Source organism: Erpetoichthys calabaricus, chromosome 2, assembly GCF_900747795.2.
Source record: "Erpetoichthys calabaricus chromosome 2, fErpCal1.3, whole genome shotgun sequence".
Lineage (NCBI taxonomy): Eukaryota > Metazoa > Chordata > Cladistia > Polypteriformes > Polypteridae > Erpetoichthys > Erpetoichthys calabaricus.
Genome location: NC_041395.2, coordinates 349553628 through 349576397, shown reverse-complemented (window position 1 = coordinate 349576397; position 22770 = coordinate 349553628). Strand labels below are relative to the sequence as shown.

General features: G+C 48.1%; 1 protein-coding gene across 2 annotated transcripts; it reads left to right on the top strand.

The window, feature by feature from the left end:
* Window positions 1-1262: 1262 nt before the first annotated feature.
* On the top strand, window positions 1263-21376 carry gal (galanin/GMAP prepropeptide). Of its 2 annotated transcripts, XM_028796150.2 has the most exons (7): window positions 1263-1442; window positions 5235-5315; window positions 9058-9112; window positions 12369-12440; window positions 16644-16730; window positions 19982-20053; window positions 21134-21376. In XM_028796150.2, exons 2-7 carry the CDS (start codon window positions 5235-5237, stop codon window positions 21193-21195), a joined length of 429 nt encoding a protein of 142 aa, XP_028651983.1. In that variant the 5' UTR covers window positions 1263-1442; the 3' UTR covers window positions 21196-21376. The 2 variants fall into 2 exon arrangements, with proteins under 2 accessions (XP_028651983.1, XP_028651984.1); XM_028796151.2 differs by lacking the exon at window positions 12369-12440 and having other exon boundaries at window positions 1275-1442.
* The last annotated feature ends 1394 nt before the right edge of the window (window positions 21377-22770 follow it).

The window sequence follows — 22770 nt, the reverse complement described above, 5'->3', positions numbered from 1 at the left end:
GAGGACGCGCATAGGGAGGAGCAACTTCAGCACCATGGAGAGAGCAACTGGAGGGTTTAATCAGAAGCGACCTGGCCGAAGTGTCATGAAGGGAAAGAGGCCATCGGGCTTTAAAATGAGCTCAACACGAACATCGGGGGTTCTCAAGGAGAAAGGCCACAGGTGGAGCGAGTATCCCAGTAGTGTGGTGGGCAGTACTGTAGGACTTTAGGGACCTTCAGATGTCGACTTGATGTTATTTTCAGGAAATTAGCTAAATGGGTTTGGAGAGCCCGTTGTGCTGAACGGCCTGCTCTCGTCCAAATTGTCCTGATGTTCACAGTCTGAGTCATCCAGCCTGCGCACCTTGGCCCGGTCTAAATGGCGTCACAATCCTCCTGTCTTCAATAAGGCCAATAATCAGGGAGGTACAAATGGCGTGTGTGTGTGTGTGTGTGTGTGTGAGACCTCACTGAGTAATGCAGTATGGAAAAGACAGTCATAGCTACTGAGAAATCAAACATGGAATGTAAAAACAAGCATGAAGAGCGGACCTTCTTTGCAACTTCACAGTGTGGCTCATCTGAGCTCTTAGACGTAATGGAGAAGACTGCATGAGAACACAAACACCGCTGTGTCCATTTAGTGCTTTTCTCATTCAGCATCAGAAACAAGACAGGAGTCCACCGGACGGGACGCCAGCCCCTCACACACAGCACTCAGAGTTCAGATCCACCAGTTAACCTCACCTGTCCTTGTTTTTAGAAGAAGGAGAAAAGCCATCAGGACACCTGGGCAAGCTCAGTGACAGGCCTGCTTTTGAACCCTGGTCCTTAGAGATGTGCCAGTACATGCACCAGACCTGATGGTGATGAGCCCCACTTCACAGGGGCACCCATGCACCCCACCTGCGGTCAGATCAGTGTGTCCAGGTGGTGGTCTTACAAACAGTGGGCACAGACGCCACGTTTCCCTGCCCCGAGCCACATTGTTTTCTAACCCGCCGTCTTAAACGAGCCGAGCGCGTCCAGTAGTCCCAGTCGCCCCCTGCTGTTCGTCTCCCAGTACACCAGTCGCCAGGTGTGTAAAAGGACGTGCACATCGACGCTCATCACGAGCCATTAGCGTCATCCTATCAGCTCAACGGCTCGCAGATGACTTCTCGATGACTGCCTTTCGATTGCGGCGATCTTCGGCTTTCACGATTCGGTGAACGTGCGCAGTGAGAGATAAACGCGTGACTGACGGGGGGCGGGTGGGGGGCCACCAGGCGACATAAATACTCAGCGGCGGAACGCCAACTATTTCACTCGCAGCACTTTGACTCCTCGGCACAGAATGGAAGCTTTCGTCGGTGCCAAATCTCACTAAGAAATCCAGCGGGCCGGCCGGGCAGCAACTTCAGTGACTTCGCTCTCTTCGTATCGACTTCGTGTGTCAGCGGGACTCGACTTCATCCAAAGGTGAGCCGGCGCTCCGGAACTCGCGACCCTCAAATCAAGAAGCGCACCCCGAATCGGGAGAGCAGGCGGACTAAACGGTCAGAGCCGTTCGCGTTTCATCCTGGCGGACTTTGACGTTAATAATTTAAAATGAGCTTCTCCGCGCTGCAGGTTCTCTTCTGATTTCAAACGTGTTTTATTTTCGACGGCGCTAACATGTTACACGTTTTATAATCGGGTCCTGTGATGCGCTCGTGTCGCGTATTGAAAACAGAAATCGAACGTGTCAAGGGGGTCTGCGTGGGCACTTTAGGGGCCCCTTTAACACGGCAGCGGTACCCGCCTGGGCCGAGCCATCATCGCTGCCCACGTCCACCGCGCCGTCCGCATTTTCAGGTCGGGATTGGAGGAGTCGGGACGCCGGGCTCAAGGTGGGCGATGTGGAGCAGATGTGTGTGTGTGTTTTGGGGCGACGTCGTCAACTACATGAGCGGACATGAGGAGCTTCGGGTTTTAGTTTGTCGTTAACTGCTCGGCTCCTTTAGGATTGTGAGCTGCTTTCTTGGAGTGGCTGACGTATGCTAAGAAAAAATTAAGAAATCCCCGTCAGCGGTACGGTGGCCCCCAGCTTCGACTTCTGGCCCGGGGTCTGCACGGCGCCTCTCTATAACATTCATGTCGGGTTGGTTTTCGGGTTGACTTAGTTGGCTGCGGGTCTGGAGACTGAGGGGCGTCCCGGCGCTTGTGCTGCGTCTGGGTTGGCTCACCCACCCCGGAGCCCCTGACAGGTCAATAAACGAATGGCTTGAGGTGATCTGAACGGGACTTCGTAGAAATGAGTCAAAGCATCAAAGCGGAGCAATCTGCCGTTTCACCTCCAAGGGAGCGGAGGGCGGAGGTTGGTGGGCGGTGGGCGTTGTGGATCCGCCAGCAATTCAAACTCCGTCGGCGCTGACATTCCACTCAACTCAGTCGTGTTCTGTGTTACGATTATGTAGGATCTTAACAAGACGAGTTTGAATTTGCAGCACACCTGAGATGCTCAGATCGCACACCTTACAGATGTAATCGCCGTAATAAACTTCTTTTCTTTCTTTTTTATTTGTCACGGTCATTAGCAACCATTTTGACCCAGTGACATACACGAGGGTGGCTCACTGGGAGCGCTGGCGTCTCTCAAGCACGGAGATTGGTGTTTGCGTGCTCCCTGCGCGGACTTTGAGTCTTCTCCCCGCTTGTGGGGGGTCTCCTCCCACCGGCCAAAGACATGCAGGTTAAGAGTCTCGGGGGTGATAAATTGACCCCAATGTTAAGGTGTGACCCCCCAGGGATGGACTGGCGCCCCGCCCAGGTGCTGTTGAAAGACTTGTGCCCAATTCTTACTGGGAGAGGCGCCAACGTCCCCGCGACAATGCCCGGGGTAAAATTGCATGAAATTTGTTAAACGTTTAACCAAAGAAGACAAATTTTCTTGTGACGTCGGTGATGCTGCAGGTTCGCCATGGCCACAAGTAAGGCCTCGGCCGTCAGTAACATTAGAACTGAGCAGAACTTACTGGGCACGTGACAGTCGTGTGCGATCAAACCGCCAACCACCCGGAGGTGTGACTGTCTGTCCGTCCATCATCTTCAGAAAAATGGCATGTCTGATTAAAATAAGACATCGGTTGCACATAATAAAATTGTTTTTATCAAAATAATTGAATTATGCTTAATGCACAACATTGTTATATTCTGAAACAACATGATATTTTTATATAAAATGAATGAAACTTTTTCATTCTCTGTTAAATGAATTCTGTTAAACAAACATGGCTCATGTCAATAAAGCGAAGCGAACCCGGGTGTCCTTACTGCGAGGCAGCAGGGCTATCACTGCGCCACCGTGCCGTCCTTAATAAAACATTGAAAGAGAATACAAGAAAAAACGCAAAGCGGAGTACCGTTAGTCTGTGCGATTTTAAATGAATATATTTCTCATTGTGTGTGTGTGTGTGTTTTTATTTTATTTCACTAACCTTTTGCTCTTGACCAGCGACAATAACTCACTCGAACAACCTGCTGCTTCTTTGAAAGTCACGTGACTCTACCGCCAAGTCATCCAACTTCTGCTGATGAGAAATCCGCTCGGCGCTCTGATCTGTTCAATAAGGGCGCGCACAAAAAGGCGACCTCAATTGGGCGCAACGAATAAAGCCATACGCTACAAAATTATTACAGAAAATGTATTAGATAAAGGCAATGATTGAACGTATAAAAAGGCGAAAGCAAGAATATTAAAAAATCGAATTAATTGAGGTCGCCCTTTTGAAACCCGCCATATTGAAGGATACCCGGCGCTCTTATTCATCTCCGATGAGGACTAAATATAAAGATTTTGACTTCTACCTAAATGACTGAAGTTAGTATATTGCACATCCCACAAGATTCAATAAATTAAACATGATGGACGCAAGTGGAACATCAGCAATACAGGTAATATAAAGTAAATACATTCTTGTAAATGTAACAATCCGCCATTTCCCTTTTTTCCCGGTGTAACTACAGGGTCACGGGGGTCTGCTGGAGCCAATCCCAGCCAACACAGGACGCAAGGCAGGAAACAAACCCCGGCCGACCGCAGGGTTCACCCACAGCACACACTAGGGACAATTGAAGATGTGAGTTCCAAAATCTGCTAATTACACCTTTTGGTACAATTTAGTGAGCACGTGATTGTGACTTTTCATGCAGTTGGTCACGTTGGAGCTTCAAAACCTGCTAATTGTAACAGTGTAGCGCTCTAGTTTTAGGGATTTAATTCAAAATCTGCTTACGGACCCAGATTTTCCTATTTATCTCCCAAATGTATCTTATGTACTTAGCTGATTTTGGAACTGAGCTCTTCAATTTAGGATCGCCAATGCACCTAACCTGGAATGTGGGAGGAAACCCCCGCAGCGAGCCCGGGTCTCCTAACTGCGAGGCAGCGGCGCTACCACTGCGCCACCGTGACGCCCCAAGTGTAACCCAACTTCATCAGAGTTCATGCCGTCAGGCAGCCATTTTACAGACTGACTTGAACCTCACGTACTTCGTAACAAAGACCCTTCGTGTGTTCAATTTATCGCCGTAACATCCACACTGCCAACCCCAAGGCGGCCTCCTCCAAGTTTGCTCTCCTTCTTTAAGTTTGTGTTTCCCGCAGTTGAAAGTTCAGCGGGGACAAAGGGGCGTTCCTTTTTATGCAAATGTCCAACTGTGTGCCATTGTGACTCGTCCGTCGGCGACCCGCCGCTTTATTCGTCAAACAGCCTTCGCAGTGAGACGATATTGACCGCTAGAAGATAGATAGATAGATAGATAGATAGATAGATAGATAGATAGATAGATAGATAGATAGATAGATAGATAGATAGATAGAAAGGCACTATATGATAGATAGATAGATAGAAAGGCACTATATGATAGATAGATAGATAGATAGATAGATACATAGATAGATAGATAGATAGATAGATAGATAGATAGATAGATAGATAGATAGATAGAAAGGCACTATATGATAGATAGATAGATAGAAAGGCACTATATGATAGATAGATAGATAGATAGATAGATAGATAGATAGATAGATAGATAGATAGAATGGCTCCCAGGTAGGTTTATGTGCCACTTACCTGTATACAGCCATTGTTTTACATTCTTGTTATATTTAGTGTTTAACTGTGAAAATATACGGCAACTGGAAAGTACAACTGTAACCTCCTCACTGTACACAACGAGCGCTAACCCTGATGTTCTTCTTCTTCTTCTCCCCTCCTTGTCTTTCAGATGCAGAAGTGTGTCGGCGCCCTGTGCATCTCCTTCGTGCTCTGCGCGACCCTGACGGAGACCTTCGGCTTGGTCCTCTCGGTACTTCTTTTAGTTTTCATTCTTTCTTGTTTGTGAGTCGCCCATCGGTAAGTTGACCCGAACGCTAAGCGGCACGTGAACGTTTCTTCTGTGCCTTAAATATGCAGGTCTGTGACAACTCGGTGGACTGTGTCCTCAGCCAGTGACACCCCGAGCTGGCCCACCCGAAGCCCCTCGTCAGCCGCCAGTTGTCTGGACGGCGCAGTTTGTCCAAAAATGAGCGCCGTGAGCCAAAGTGGTCAGGAGGCGAGGCCGCGATTTCTGCTTTTCTTTGGTTTTCTTTGTCTTTTGTGTTCTTTTATTTTCCTCTGCTGTTCTTTCCATGTTGATTTTTACCTAATTTGTTATGTATGTTTTACAAATGTTGGCTGCTTGATTGTAATCGGTTGTTTTCTTGAAATGAAATAAATGTTTAAAAAGACAAGAATCGGCGTATCGTCCCTAGGCGGCGCTATTTATTAAATTATTACAAAGAATCGCCCATTGGCTCTCATAAAATGTCCTCTCAGAGCCCCGTTCTCCTCGTACACCAGCAGTGTTTCATGTGTCCATCCTAGAGACCTCCTAAATGTTTTTTAGGCCTGACTTTTACAAGTCAAAGACCCCTCGTGGACACACCGCATCAGCCTGGAGTGGGTGGGCCGAACACAGTAGACGCACAATACAATACAATTTATTTTTGTGTAGCCCCAAATCACACAAAGAGTTCTGTAATGGGCTTTAACAGGCCCCCGCCTTTTGACAGCCCCCCAGCCTTCACTCTCTAAGAAGACAAGAAGTAGGGAAAACAATGGAAGAAATCTCAGGAAAGGCAACTCAGACAGAGACCCCCTTCCAGGTAGGTTGGGCGTGTAGTGGGTGTCAAAAAAGGGGGGCAAATACAACACAATACACCGAGCAGGACACAAGTCACCCTCAATACAAAGTGACAGTACGACAGTAATAGTACAAGAGAAATATTACAAGGACGGAGCAGAGATGACATCACATCAGAGGATTCTGATTGGCTCAGAGAGTCCCGGAGACCTCGGCCATCAAGCTGCCTCCCCCTTACTGGCCATTCCATAGCTGAGTCAGCCAATCAGATAAAAGGACCCTCCTACCCGACAATTTCTGTGATCCTCTGTCAGAGGTGACTTTACCTTAGGCAGGCAGACAACTTGGCAGGTGGGCAGTGGCACCAAGTGGCACATTTGAGTTCGAGAAGAGAAACAGAAGAGGTGAGGGTGAGTAACAAATTCTAACTATCATGTGACTTCTGTTTTAGTGCTAATGACTAACAACAGAGATGCAGTCTGTACAGTGAATCAGCAGCTCTAGTCAGGGTGTGCTAAACTGAAGTTTGAGTCTTCAGCCGAGATTTGAAAGCTGAGACCGAAGGGGCATCTCTTATAGTGGCAGGCAGACCAGTCCACAGTTTAGGGGGCCCTGTAACTAAAAGCTCGACCTCCCACTGTTATTTTATTAATCCTTGGGATCCTAAGCAGAGCGCCATCTTGAGATCTTAATGTGCGCTCAGGTTTGTAAGTCATGATAAGTTCAGGTAAGTAAACTGGACCTCAGCCATTTAACGCTTTATATGTTAAAAGGAGGATTTTGAAATCTGCCCTAAACTTAACCGGGCGCCAGTGTAAGGGTGCGAGGACTGGAGTTATGTGTTCGTATTTTCTAGTTCTTGTAATAACACACCTCTAGCCTGCACAGAAAGTCCCCCTTTGTCAAGGCTGTCACTTCAATCTACCAACTCAACCCCACAGCCGGGACTTGTCACTGCTCAGCTATGAAACCTGTCATCTGAAATGTCACCATTAGTGTTAATGTCATTCCAGGCACCACCCGCTGTTTTTGTCAAAGCTTTTTATCAAGTAAGGGGGTAAAGACACAGCTGTGGGGACCAAAGAGGGTCTCGTCGACAAGTTTTGGTCTGTCATTTGATGTTTTCTGTTATTAATGACATCCTTGCTTTTATTCTTATTGTACTCCTTTGAATACTCGTGAAGCGTTTTGATCAGAGGGAAGGCACTATATATAAAAGATGTATTATTATATGATGACAAGTTGGCCGAAGACTTGCACCATGTGCATTAGTGGTTACTGCGGGCCAACTTCATTCTTTCATTCATCCATCTACCCATCATGGCCTGTGCATGGCGGTCACCAGCCTGGGATGGGGCAAGAGCTCTGTGGGGCACACACACCCGCACTCAGCCGGCCAATGGGGGGTCATTTACATTAAATTAGATTAGATTCAACTTTATTGTCAAGTTGGTGCAACGAACTGCAGTTTAGTATCTAAGCAGAAAGTGCAAATAGTAGAGGAAGGTGCAATAAGGCAGCATACAAATGAGAATATACTGTATACAGTATCTCTATGATATTTGAAATTACAGGAATATACAAGGAAGAGAAAATAGATAAGAACAGCGATCAGTAAGTACAGGCACATGAGATGAATTACGTGTACAGAATAGGTGAATGTGGACAGGTAAAGCAAGTCCTTGATATTCAGAAAAGTGAGCGGTAAGGTGAGGGCTGAGAGTTCAGAATGGCGATGGAGTTATGACAGAAACTGTCCCTGAGCCTGCTGGTGCGGGACACACGGCTCCTGTAGCGCCGCCCTGCTGGAAGGAAGGTGAACAGTCCATGGTTGGGATATGAGGCATCCTTGATGATGATGCTGCGGCACCAAAGAAATTAAAAATGTCCTGCTTTGAAATAAACGTTCAGAAAAGGAGGGGGTCTGCGGGTGGACTTTACATTTAAAACTCCTGACGGACGACCATGGCCCCCTGACGCTGAAGATGGCGTCTCCCAGTTCTTTGCTTGTTAATTCCGATTTTATTTTGAGGTCGTGTGCATTTCAGTCCACCGGTCAGAGGTCCGAGTAGATTGACGTTATTTCATGATTTGACTGAAGTGTTTATTATCCCAGGTGACTTATAGCATTTCATGTACAATTGGCTCCATTTCTATTCGTTTCTTTTTCTAATTGGAGCACAGGTGAAGTGACCTGCTCAGGGTCACACAATGCCAGTAGCGGGTTACGACCCCACAACCTCGGGGTTTGAAGCCCAAAGCCTTACAGATTATGTAAACATCCATCCGTCATCCAACCCGCTATATGCTAACTACAGAGTCACGGGGCCAATCCCAGCCAACACAGGGCTTAAGGCAGGAACAAATCCCGGGCAGGCAGCCCACCGCACCGCACCCACACACACCAAACACACACTAGGGACAATTTAGAATCGCCAATGCACCTAACCTGCATGTCTTTGGACTGTGGGAGGAAACCCACGCAGACACGGGGAGAACATGCAGACTCCACGCAAGCAGGACCCGGGAAGCGAACACCCAGGTCTCCTACCCACTGCGCCACCGTGCCGCCCCGATTATGCAAACAGGAAGCAAATGATACTTAATAAGAGCATATGAAGAACTGTGACGCTCTTAAAAGGCGCTATATATGAATTCAGACCAATTGCCTAACTGTCGGTGGGCGGGCACATACTGACGCCCCCGGCCCTGTCCCCGGAGGGCTGTGCGTGATCTTCGTTGACTTCGCACGCCAGACGCGCTTCGGTCTTCAACTCTCTTCATACGCTTTGGTTTGCTTCTTCCGCCGACTGCGTTCTTTGCCTTTCTCTGTTGTAAGTTTAAAATAAAAAGACTGCCATCTGTCTACTGTTAATCTTTTTTGTTAAATGATTGTAAAGTGTTTTTGTTTTGTTTTCCTCTTTAGACAAAAGAGAAGCGGGGCTGGACTCTCAACAGCGCAGGGTACCTTCTGGGACCGCGTGAGTACCTGCATGTTTCAGAAATGCGCACACAGAGCTTTGATTGAATTAAAATGACATCAATGGGATTTCACGATGTTAGACACGAGCGTCTTTGATCAGGTGAAGCCCGAGAGTCCGACTCTGGAGGTGCGTATCTGCTACGAAGGTAGGCGCGAATGGCAAAGTGCCGCACATGAAGCCAATGTGCACAATACACTCGGTCATCTTAACGAATACCGATTAGAATACCGATAACCGAGCGAGCATCGGGCGCAAGGAAGGGACGGGGGGCAACAAACGCACGGGGACCCGTTTAGCATCGCCAGTTTAAACTGGGCCGACTCCACGCGGCGCGCACTCCGATTGGGAGGAGCAGCCCTTCCACTGCGCCACCGTGCTACCCGCTCCCTAAAGGTGCGCATATGTCACAAAGTGCCAGTCCCGTGAAAGCGGAGATTCATCGTCCGACGTGAGAGCTTCAGTCGTTTATCTGCGTGTCTTTGGTGGACTGCACTGCATAAAATGAAAGCCACGAGGTTTAACTCGCGCATCCAAACGTTCAGTCCATCTCCGTCCACCTCCTTTACTTTACCGTTTAAACGTTGACCTTCTCAAAATGCTTTAGAAAGCAAAGGAGGTCCAACTCTGCGATCCAAACGTGCCTGCGCTCGATCGCTAAGTAAAACCACACCGTTACACGAACAGGGGGGCAGACCACCAGCTACTCTTCGTTCCAGAAATGTCGTCATCAAGCAAACCCCCCTAGCAGTGACTTTTTATGGCCTGCGCGTTCACATCTGAGCAAAGATTAAAGAGCCGTTTAGAGGCAAAAATAAACTTGTGCCTTTTTTTTGGGTCTTTAAAGTTTGGATTCTTTCAGGGTCTATTATCCCCTTCATGGGGGTCTACAAACGAGGAGTCCTGAGGGTGCGCATTTAACACGCGCATATATCTAAGGGGGTGAGTCGGGTCTCCCCTTGAAGAAAGAAAAAAATGTGGGTCTTGGTTGGGCATCCTAAAGCCCACGCCACCCGACCCCACTGTCCTGTGCCAATCGATTCGGACGGGACTCAAACTACAAGGGTCCTCCGGTAGTAATTCTTTAATCCCAATACTGACCCCGTCCGGATCGGCGTGAAGGTGTGCCTTTAGGACTGGGCACGGGTGGGCTCGGTCTGTTTAGTCAGCGTACCTGTGCGCGGGGTCCCCTGCAGGTCATTTATCTGGTGACCGCGCCCGCTCTTTAGCCCACCCCACTGCTACTTAGTCGTCCGACATTTCTCAGTTCTTGACACATTAGGACTCAAATCAAAAAGATCGCGACATGTCGTGCGCTCGGGACGCACCCATTTGGCACAAAGTGTCACACAACTGACAGACAGTCAAATTCCTGTGTGAGAATCCTGAGAAGTCGATCAAAATGACTCCTTTAAAGTGACTCTGATTCTGACAGGAGCCTGAAAAGATCTCATCAACACGAGCTGCTCAAATATGGGGGGCGTATTTTAAGTTCATATATGACGATTTCTGTCCATGACACTGAGCAGCCGTGCGAGTGTCTGCGTTATATACAGTATAAAAGTAATGGAGCCTTTCTTTATAGTTACTCGGTATGTCTTCAGTCAGTGGCGTAGCTAGGGATGGACAGCTGTCCCCGGGCGCAGCATCCAGGGGGAGCCATTTTAAAATTTTCTTTCCTTTTCTTTTGGCAAACAGGATGGGGCGCGAAATCGTCCGTTGTCCCCGGGCGCTGAAAACCCAAGCTACACCTCTGTCTTCAGGTCCCATTAGTCCCCGTCCTCGCCACGCTCTACTCAGCAGGCATTCGCGCGCACGCTCTACTCGTCACTAAGACACGCACAAGAGCGCACGCTCGCGCGCTCCCGATGAGAATCGCGCACGAGAGAGGCGCCCCCGTTAAGTCAGACGCGCGCCTCGAAGAGCGGCCCTCGGAGCGCGTTGAGGACTTTCATTCCAACCGGCCTCTGAGTCAGAGGACAAGTCAAGGCGGCAGTCCCGAGTGGATTTCTTTTCGTTGCACTTCATTCTCACGTCCAGTTTTACTGAGGATGAAGATCTCAACTCTCTGGCGCTGCCTTAATCTCAATCCTAAAACAGTGCAGGTTCCGAACATTCTGTTTATTGCAATTCAGTGGCCAAACATCATTTCCATTACTTCTGTCTACAGGCAGTTTGGGGTTGCATTTGTGACAGATTTTTAAAAAGTGAAATCCTTCTCTGCCTTCATAAGAGACAGACATTTTGTGAGCTGGAGGATCATTAGGGCACAGTCCTACAAAAGTCAAATATGTCCTACAGGGCAGCGTTTATCACGAATGTGATTACTGACCTCCATAACTTAACAATGACTGTGGAGACCTAAAACACATGGTGGGGACATCTTCAGGTCTGCACCCACGCCTCTGTACGGCTCTTTAAGCCTGGGCCAAGAGTCACTTTTTGGCTTGCCCACTGTGCCCAATGCCAGGACATCTTATGACCCGAGTCCTGAGAGACAATAAGTTCCCCGCAGCCACAGTCCTGATTGGGCAAAGAACAAAATAGCGGAGCAGACACGGGTTCACATGCAGCTTTCCTGTTATTCCTGGCCTGTGTGCTTAGTGGCAGAAAGAAACTTAAATTACTAAAATGTTTCAAAATAAATCACAGCAAATGTTTGGCCGGGTAGACCATAAAAACCCACAGAGTATAAAATGTGCAACTATTAATAAAATAATAAAAAGTGAACTCCTTTCATAGCCGGGCTCTCTAAAGATCGACCCTGAGACACTCCATGATGATGAGGCAGGGACTGGTTGGAATGAAAACCTCGAACGTGACTGAAGCCCCTTCAGTGTGCAGGGCGCTGGACAGGCAGACATGTTCTCCGGTGTATAATGAGGTCGAGGCTCTGGAGAGCAGGACCTTCTCTTTCCTTGGGCAGGCGCTCACAAGTTCCATTCCCAGCCACTCGAGTCTCTCCGTCAAAGTGCAGAAGGTCGGTGCCTAAAAGACCAGTCGGGTGTGCGTTCTGCGCCTCACAAGGGGCCCTTTAGTGCCAACTCAGTGCAGAGAATAAGGACGGCAAGTCCCAGGTGAGGTGGGGTGGTTGGCTGGGCTCTGACCTGCCGCTGCTTTAGACCCCTCAGAGGGGCCCGTAGACATCTCAGGGGTGTGTGTGTGTGTGTGTGTGTGTGATATGCGGGTTCTTGTTCTTTCATGACTGAGCGGGCAGCTGCCTGGGGTAACGGCCATCATCATCCCTTTGTTTCAGGTCGTATTGATCAGCTTTTACTGATAAAGGATATGCCAAGTGAAAGGGGCAAAGAAGAGCCACAAGGGGAATGTAAGATAGTTTCTGCAGGTTATATTTATCACTTAAGGAATCTTTTTGTTTTCACAAGGTGTCTTTTTTTGTGTTGGGTAAGCGTTTTGTGTTGATTTTCGTAATGGGCTGACAAGCAAATGCAAAAAAAAAAAAACCAACAAATGACGATCCCCCCGCATAGCCCCCCGAGTGTTAGGATCCAAACACGAAAGGAAGACGCTCGAGTGAAAAGTGTGCCACCACCAAACTCTGCCAGCAGGCCTACTTGCTTTAAATACGCTTAGTGTGGACGTCAGCCGTGCCCATCTTGCTCTGAGAAGATGCCATGAAACCCCTGATGGGTGAGCCTGGCACTCCACCCTGAGCTGCTGCTTTTCACTCCAACCACCCGCCCAGTCAGAGGCCATGTCCCGCTGTACGTGATGGGCCTGCGACTGCCTAACCTCCATTTTGTCGTTGTGCTTTGGTTCTCCATTTCAAGCACACGGCTGCCAGACATGCCCAGCAGACCCTCCTCAATGGCAGACCCTCTCGTTTGCACCTACTGCGTCTACTTGACTGCTCAGACCCCAACGATGACACACTTAAGAGGCAAAGCCAATTAGGGTTAGGCGTGAAATGAAGCAGGACGTTTCTCATGATGCGCCTCTTCAGGTTTCCTTAAGATGTGTGCGGCCCACTGCTGTGGGCTTCCTTAAAAGTGAGACCCTTCAGCTGGCAAGGATTTCAAATGACCACAATGCCAGCAGCCATAGGGAGGCACTGGGACTAAAACAATTTGGAGAGGTGAGGATCATTATGAAAAGATCTCATCTCCTCCAATTTGGAGACAGGAGGTCAGGGCACTTAACCCACCTGGCGTGGTGTGCCAGTCCATCTCATGCCCGCCATTAGTGTGTAATGCAGAACTCTGCAGTCCGCCCCGTGATGAAGTCAACCGCTGATTTTCACTCTTTAGACTTTTTATTCTTTTTTAAAATATTCCTTCTGGTGTTGCCCGCAAGTGGGACCTTCAAGTACTGTCCTGGGCACCCAATGGCACCCCTGTGATTTTGAAATGAATCCCTCAGCCTGATTTTCTAGTCGATCTCATTGTTTGATTTGCTGGCCTTTCTCTGATTTTGCTTTCAGAAAATTCTGCCACCCATCCATCCACATTTACTAAAACCAATTCATCCTCAGCAGGGTGGTGGTGAAGCTACACTGGGCAGAGGGCAGGACAGGGCGCCAGGACAGGGCACCAGGGTGAACATACACAGCCCTTTACCAGCAGCAGGGCCCCCCCTGACCTGGGGGCTGAAATTTAAATGGATTGGCTTGTTGTGATTCCACCTGCTTGAAGACCATGAGACACCCCAAAAATGAAGTCAGACCTGCACCTCCTACATTGGTCTGAGCAAACAGCGTAGGCCTCTCCCTGCTCAAGTGGCCGAGGCTCAAACTCAAGGTCCACCGACCCAAGAGTGGAGCAAAGGCCTGAAAGTTACAAATGTCCACAAAGGGAGAGGGGGAAAGCCTCCAAACCCCTGGCCCACAGCCTTTTAATACTTAATGATTTACGAAAAGTGCAAAAATGATATGAAAGAACACGCGGGCAGAAACACGTGAAAGGAAACCAAAACCAAATCCAAGGCACGACCGAGAAGATGAGCAAAGCAGGACATCCAAAGAAAACTTCCATCCATCCATCCATTTTCCAACCCACTGAATCCGAACACAGGGTCACGGGGGTCTGCTGGAGCCAATCCCAGCCAACACAGGGCACAAGGCAGGAACCAATCCCGGGCAGGGTGCCAACCCACCGCAGGACACACACAAACTCACCCACACACCAAGCACACACCAGGGCCAATTTAGAATCGCCAATCCACCTAACCAGCATGTCTTTGGACTGTGGGAGGAAACCCACGCAGACATGGGGAGAACATGCAAACTCCACGCAGGGAGGACCCGGGAAGTGAACACAGGTCTCCCAACTGCAAGGCAGCAGTGCTACCCACTGCGCCACCCCCAAAGAAAAGAGCACATATCAAAAGCCAAAGGGCAACAGAGAAATGCAATGCTGGAGCGGCCATCGCGAGGACTGCCAGCTCTCAATTCAGACCCTCGTCTCTGTCCTCGCCTCTCGTCCACACCACCCTGGCGTTTTTAAACTCCAAAAACGGAGACTTTTGAAAATGCGTTGTAGTGTGGATGGGAGGAACCGTCGCCTGATGAAGGTGCAGACTGGTCTGCTCAGCTTATTCCGCAGCCCTGTCCTGACTGGACTCTGTGGTTCACAGCGTCTCCTCCCTTCACGTACAAGAGCAGCGCTCCATGGCTCTTGGTGTGTGGCATCTCAACTGCGATTTGCACGATTTGAATGCAGTTTGTCGTCTGTTAGAGTTTAGAGATAAATCTCGTGGCCAGCACAGCTTGTTCAGTGCAGGTGAATGGTGACATCACACGCACTTTTGGCCATTTTAGTGTTGACGTTGTATTTAATGAAAATCCAGTCATTAAAGAGCCCTGAAGTGGGGTTACAGGTGTAGAGTTCAGCGGACAGGACATGAGGACTACATTTAAAGGGCTGGCAGGACATTAATGAAGAGAATATCCATCAGTACAAAGAACAGAATATTCACGAAAGAATTCACGGAAACTAACAGCAGGCAAGCCACCTGAGCCAGGCCTGGAACCCATCTGCCATCTCAGGCCAACACCTCAGCCTTCTTCTGCTTGGCTGACCACCATGAAGTCGTCTCCTCAGACTTTGATCCCCCCATCCCTCCGTCACGTCTCAGCCCTGTTTCCACACACCAGTGCCATGGTCATTGGACAGCTGGCAGCACTGCCATCGTGGCCAGACGTTTGAATCTTCTCAGTGGTTCTCACATCTGCACTGCAGACAATTTGTAGTCCTGTGAGAAGACCCACCGAGTGTTTTGTGCATCTTGTTAGCCTTGTCGTGATATTTCAGTTGGCTCCCTGTTCTGGGCAGGCTGCTCTTTAGAAATGTCTCGTCTCTGTCTGTTAGGTAGATGTTTGTCAAGTCTGCTGTATGCCGTGTCTTCCTTTTAAACATCTCTTCAAACACCCGTCTCTCCACTTAACTAAGGAATGGACCATCAAATGTCTTTGCTACCACAGGACTGGCGCCCCTTACCTTGAATTAGAGTCCATTTCTTACAATTTGATTTAGGTTGGCAGTTGGCACCAGCGTCTGACTTTTCACACCAGTTGCTCCTGCCACCCCTCTTCAAACATAAGCCATGCATTGGCCCATAGGGCCCCTGGGTTTGCTCAGCTGTGCATTCCAGATGTTGGCATACTGAACATGACTGGCCAACGCTTCACATTTGGGTTCTTATCACCCCACAGCCGGGCACTCCTTGGAGACGCTTGACCCTCCAGACTTCAGCCATCTTGCTCTCGTCTGTTTCTTTGTCATGCAGTATGCTGACTGTGACAGTGACAGTACGGTAAGCTGCTGTGTGCGTTTTCGTGTTTTTACCGTTTGGACTCTCAAATTGTTTCCGGTATTGTTTTAGCTGCACCCGAATGTCTGAGAGGTGACAATGTCCAGTCACACGTGTTCAATGTGACGTCTTGTGAGTGGCTCAGGGTGCCATTCCAGATAACTCGTCGGTTTGTCCTTGTTGGCTTGTTGGTTGCTGAAGAAAGCAGTGACTGCGATGCACACAACGATGTGCTCTGATGAGGTCACCATGAAGGACGCCGGTCAGCTCTTCTAGCAGGAGTCATCTCGTCTGCTTTGACATCAAAGCCGTCATTAGCACTGGCAGCCTTTCTAATGCGTCATCTCCTCTCACCTGCGCTCATCCACCTCTGGTCAGCAGGATTGTCACGGAGCGCTTCGGAGTTGGTGTAACAAGTGGCCTGCCCTGCTCACTGTCCCCTTTTACTAGTCTTATGTGAGACCCCCAAACGTCCCTGCTTAATGCTGCTGTCTGCGCTTTGCTGTTGTAATTACCTCTTGGACAAAAACACAAGAAATGACACAATCAGAAGCAGGAATGACAGTTCTGTAGAAAAGAGACTTCGGCCAGCAAGGACAGGACGTGGCATGGAGCGGAAAGGCAGCCGTCCCCCGAACATCTAAAGCCACTACTGCTGTGTGTGTCCATCTGTGCTTTTATGTTATCTGGACGTTACTTTGGAGAGCAAAGGGTCCCTGGCGTGATATCTCAGATGACAACTTGTGTCTTTTATTCCTGACAGACGCCGTTGACAATCACAGGTCGTTTAGTGATAAACACGGCTTCGCTGGCAAGCGGGAATTGCAGGCTGAGGATGACATAAAATCAGGTAAGAGATTCAAACTACAAAATATGTCACCTCTTATAGATGTGAACTGGGGAGGAGAGACTGGGAGCTTGACGTATATTAGAGCTCTGGGCTCTAACCAGAGCAGCAAACACAGCGATAGACAAACTACACCATAAAGCACCAGGTTACAACAAAGGCCGCCATGTCAAACGCAGTCAGACATTATTAGCAAAGCGGGAACCGGAACTCTACGGGGCTTTAGAGCGGGGCAGTTAGAAGATTTTAGTTCTGTCTGGAAGAAAACTCCAGAAAATGAGGGCTCTAAAATGAAGGTGAGGGCAAAAGAAGAGCCAAAAAGACAAGCGATTGGCAACTGGTATGGCTTCTGGGGGGTGCCGAGAGCCCCCCACTGTCTGGGCACTTGATTGTGATGTGCAGTGAATTTGAGACAAATAGATAGAAATGAAAGGCACTATATGATAGATAGATAGATAGATAGATAGATAGATAGATAGATAGATAGATAGATAGATAGATAGATAGATAGATAGATAGATAGATAGATAGATAGATAGATAGAGTGAAAGGCACTATATGACAGACAGATAGACAGATAGATAGATAAAAATGAAAGGCACTATAGATAGATAGATAGATGAAAGGCACTATATACTAGATAGATAGAACACACCCCAGAATAACTAAAAAGGTAGCAAATAAAACAGACAGACCTGACTTTCCCAGTCCCAGTGACTTGCTCTCCAAGTGAACTGGAAGTCCGCACTCAGTAACCCAGAGTGACATCCAAGTCATTCGACGTCTTCAGAACTGTTTACACGTTTATTTACTGATTATTATTATTTATCACAGACCCGCATTGTATTGAAACACTCATCAGAAACTTCCAAAGACTTTGTTGGACAGTCATCTTCTCCAAAGACCTTGACCAGACGTTGTTCTCCTCTCTTGCTCAATGAGTCTTAGCCTGAAGAGGTCTTTTCGTTTTTTACATGTAAGACGTCTCACTTGAGGTTTCCTAAAGTCGTTTCTTCTCCTGGTGCGTATATAAACACAGGGAGCTCCAGTTTCTCTATTCCATCTCACCTGAACAAGGGCCTGAGTTGCCTCAAAAGCTGGCATATTCTAATGTGTTCAGTTAGCCAATCAAAGGGGTCATTTTGCTGACTTCTCCATACGTTCATAATGGCTAACACGGTACAGCACCCTCGTACTACTATACGCATTTATTAAAAATCACAAACTGAAGTCTCTCTTTCATAGAAATCTTCATGAAGTACTTTGTAGAAGCCCCCTTGGCACTCTTCTTGGTAAGCCTCGCCAAGCTTTGCACACCTTCTCCCATTCTTCCTTGCAGATCCTCTTAAGGTCTGTTAGATTGGATGGTAGGCACCTGTGAACTGCCATCTTCAGGTCTCACCAGACTGGGCTTTGGCAGGACCATTCAAGGACACTCACAGACCTGTTCTGAAGCCACTCCAGCATTGTCTTAGGTTGTACGCTTCAGGTCATTGACCCAATGTGTGCGCTCCAGAGCAGGTTTTTGTTCCAGGACCTCTCAGTATTTGGCCGCTTTCACCCCTCACTGTTCCCTAACATCATGCTGCCACCACCCTGCTTCACTGTAGCGATGGTATTATGCAGCTGGTGTACTACAAAGTTTGAAAGTTTTTCTTCACGCAAAGAACCATAGAGACATGGAATTAATAACCAAGTAGTTTGGTGGAGAGTAGGAACTTAAGAACCTTAAAAAACTCAACTTGACGTTATTCTGAACAATCGAGTTGAATAGAATGGACAAGCTTGTTGGGCTGAAGGGCCTGGTCTTGTCTTCAAGCATTCAGATGTAGTGATTCTGCCCAAAGTGTTCAGTTCTTGTCTCATCTCATCCTTCTGCTCACAGAGTCCTTTAAATGCCCTTCACACAAGAGTGGCTTCTGTCTAGCAACTGTACCATAACACCTGATTGATGAGCACTTCTGAAGCTCCTGTAGAGAGATCATTGGTTTCTTGGTCATCTAACTGACCAAAGCCCCTCTTACCCTTGTTACTCAGTCTGGCTGGATGACCAACTCTGGGAAGAGTCCTGCTGATTCCAAACCTCTTCCAGGTTACAATTCCTGAGGCCACAGTGCACCTGGGAATGCTCAAAGCTTTAGAGATGGCTTTATCCCCTTGTGCTGATCTGTGCCTCACTGCAGTTTGGTCATGGAGGTTGTCACAAACTTGACCACAAGTCATAGTAAGATTTGGGACAGCCACCCGTATAATTGGTTTCCTGGCAGCAGAATTGCAAACAAAAGATAGCAGTGGTGTCCAAATCAGAACGGAGGAAATAAGGAAAAGGTGGAGACTTTTAAAGGGGAAGACAGGAAGTGACGTCAGAGGGGTCGGGCTCATGAGGGTCTTCAGCCATAGGCTCGAGCCTGGACATGACATCACAGGGGCTGGAGCCGACAAGGTCTTCTTCCATAGGCTTGGACCCAGAAGTGACGTCAAGAAGGCCAGGTGGGATCTGCCATGGTGGTCTGCAGGAAAGCGAGATAAAGAATCCCGCTCTGATTCAGAGTTGCCCTCACTCAAGCCCTTTAGCTGCCTCCCATGTGCATGAGTGACCAGGTCTACGCAGCGTTCTTTGGAGGTCTGGTTTCTGCCTTAACATGCAGTGTGCATTGTGGGACTTTGTATGCACAGGTCCTTTCTAAACGATGTCCCATCGAGTTGTAGACACAGCTCAAGGAGAATGAAAGCAAACAGGATACACGTGACCACCATTTGGAGAGCCACAGCAAAGGGTCTCAGTACGTCTAGGAAGGAGAGATTTCAGTTTTTAATTTTTTTGATTAAATTTGCAAACCTTTCTTGTCGCATGTTTTCACTTTCTCATTAGAGCTCGTTGAGTGAAGACTGATGGGACAAATGTCAAATGTAAAGTGTGCCGAAAGTAAAGACGTCCAAAGACTTTGTGAGTCTGCTGTACTTTAAAGGAGCTGTGAAGGTAGCACAAAGCATTATGGGATCCTCCAATGACCTGAGTAATGCAGTAAGTGTGGTGCTCCATTAGTCTTAGGCCATATCAGGAGCTGAGCTGTAGGGTCTCGCTTCTGTGAATCCCCCAAGCAGCTTGAATCAGCTAAAGGGGGCGTCCAGCGATGCTTCAACGCAGCCATTCGCTTCGCTCTTCGTGTCTGATGTTATCTCCAGTCCACACATGTGTGTCAAGTCTCCGACCATCGCTTGTGTTTGACACAGACTTTCTGTTGTCCTCATAGGTCCTCTAAGGATAGCAGATGAAAATGTAATACGCACTGTGATTGACTTCTTGTCCTACCTCAGGCTGAAAGGTACGTCACCTGAAATGTAACTTTCAATGGCACTCTGATGTTGCTTTTGTGGCCTCCTAGCCTTTCATTTGGTCAACGTAGAGTCTGGTATCATTGGTAACACAAGCAGGCACAGCACGGCACCTTCTCAAGGTCACTCATTCATGGGGGGCCTGAAGCACCCTGGGTGGTGTGCCAGTCTGGCACCGGGCACACTCACACAGCCACACCACCAAATGACTTAACACGTGCGTCTGTGGAATGTGGGGCAGAAAACAGAGAACCTCACAGGCCCCTTTGTAATGTGTAAAGTCTCAACGATGGGCCGCATTGGTCCAGTTTGGGTGTGCTTGGACCACCTGCTGTCCATGCATGGGTGTCACACTGACTATGATTGGCCCTCCCAGCACTTCAGTGCTGAGATGCTTAGGATTACTTGTGTGTTGTGTAATTCAATCTATCTGGTGACTCTCTACTTCACCCGACCAGCACATTACTAGCAGTAGACCAAAGAGCCAACAAGGGTCCCAGAACAGTTGGTATAATGGTGACGGTGTGGCACTGTCATTTTTGAGTTTATTGGCTCAGTTGGTTACAACAAGGACAGGCCATGATGCCTAACAGGCTCGCCAATCCCTGTCCCCACCTATGGTCATGAGCTGTGAGTAGTGGCTGATAGAATGAGATGGTGAGTACAAGTGGCAGAAATGAGGTTTCTTTGTGGGGTCACTGGGCTGACCCTCCACGGGTGAGAAGCTCAGCGATTCAGGAGAGCCTCAGAGTAGAGTTGTTGCTCCTCTGGATTAAGTTGAGGCAGTTTGGGCATTGGCATGATATCCCTGTGCCATTGGTAGGAGACCCTGTGGCAGAGAGGAGTGTGTAGATCTCTTGGCTGCCTTGCAAATTCCCAGGAGGAGCTGGAATCTGTAGCTGGGGAAACAGAAGTGCCGGCTGACCTGCTTGGGATGCCATTGGCATGGTGACCCTCAACAAAAAATGAGAGGAGGTCCGCTAGTCCTATTGACCTTACATCTTATATTCATCTTGTACTTGATGAAGCGTGCAAGAAACAAAACCCTAACGTTTCATTTGATGTTTCAGAAATGGGGGCGCTAGACAATCTCCAGTCGTCTCTATCATCAGAGGAAGTCACTCAGGCCTGACTTGCTGGAATGGAGGACTCTGAGACCCGACCTGCTCCACTCTCGTTTGTCGGGCTCATTCTTGGTTTATATGATTCACCCCGTGCTACTGGATGACCCGTCTTTTACTTCACTTTCTCTCAGTTTATCAACGACGTTTTTGTTTGAAGATGATCTTAATGAATAAATGAATCTGAATGCACTTCATGGCCACTTCTTTTAATGCTTTCAGCAGATTTTGTTGTGGGGTACACTGCAGATAAATTGTCTCTTAGTGGCATCAACACAGGGGCAAGTGGGCTCTGAACACCAGAGCCATTCTTAACGCAGTCACAAGGGCTTGGATCGTTAGAACAATTTTGACAAAAACAGGCCAAAGTGCACCTCACCAGTCCTGTCAACTAAAACATCAAGTCATGAAAGTCCTACTGTATACCACACTACTTGGTCACTTATTCCATGAGTCTGAGGTTCTCTGTGTAAAGAAAAACTTCTTAATGTTTGTGCAAAGTTTCCCCTTCACAAGTTTCCAGCTGTGTCCTTGTGTTCTTGATGACCTCATTTTAAAGTCACTGTCTCAGTCCACTGGACTAATACCCTTCATCATTTTAAACACTCAGTCAGGTCTCCTCTTCATCACTGTAAAGGCTCAGCTCTTTTCATCTTTCCTCCTAACTCATCCCCTGTAGCCCCCTGTAATCAGCCCAGTTGCTCTTCTCTGGACCTTCTCTAGTGCTGCTGTGTCTTTATGGAGACACAAACTGCACTCAGGACTCCAGATGAGGCCTCACCAGTGTGTTATGAAGCTTGAGCAGAACCTCCTGTGACTTGTACTCCACACGTCAAGGCGCTATATAACCTGACACTCTGTGAGCCTTCTTAATGGCTATTGAAGACAGCCTGGAAGTCGATGGCCTAGAGTCCACTGTGACTCCTAAGTCCATCTCATAAGGTGGACTCTCGATTTTCAGATCCCCATTGTGTATTCAACCCTCACATTTTTATTTCCTACATGTAATTCTTTACATTCACTGACATTAAACTTCATTGTCCACAAATTTCCCCAAGCCTATCTGCTGTCCAAGTCCCCCTGTGGTGATTTAATTCAGGGGTCTCCAACCACCAGTAGTGGTCCGTGGGTGTCTGACAGCCGGGCTGTGAGACAACTGCCAGCAAAGGAGACTCACCCAGTGAAGGGCTACAGTAAAATGGCCGCCCCCTTCACTGAGGACACTTTTCAGAACGCTAGTCGGGCGAGGCGTGGCAGCGGCACAGAGAGAGGAGACATACGAGCACAGACTACAGGTGACACTCCGTTACAACGAAGATCTCATCGTCCAACTGAAGAGGACTTATATTTACATTCTGTTTGACATAAAGAGCAGCCCCAACTCCTTTTCTGTTCTGTCTGTCCTGTGCCGTTGTTACTGTAATATCAGAATTCAGATCTGCTACACATGATTTCTGATCCTTCTAGCATTACGTCAAGTTATGTTTAATGTGTTACTCCTTCTATATTTAAACATTGGGTTAGACTTTACATTACAACAAATTCTTATTTCTACCCCATTGTTTGTTCCTCCATGTACAGATCTA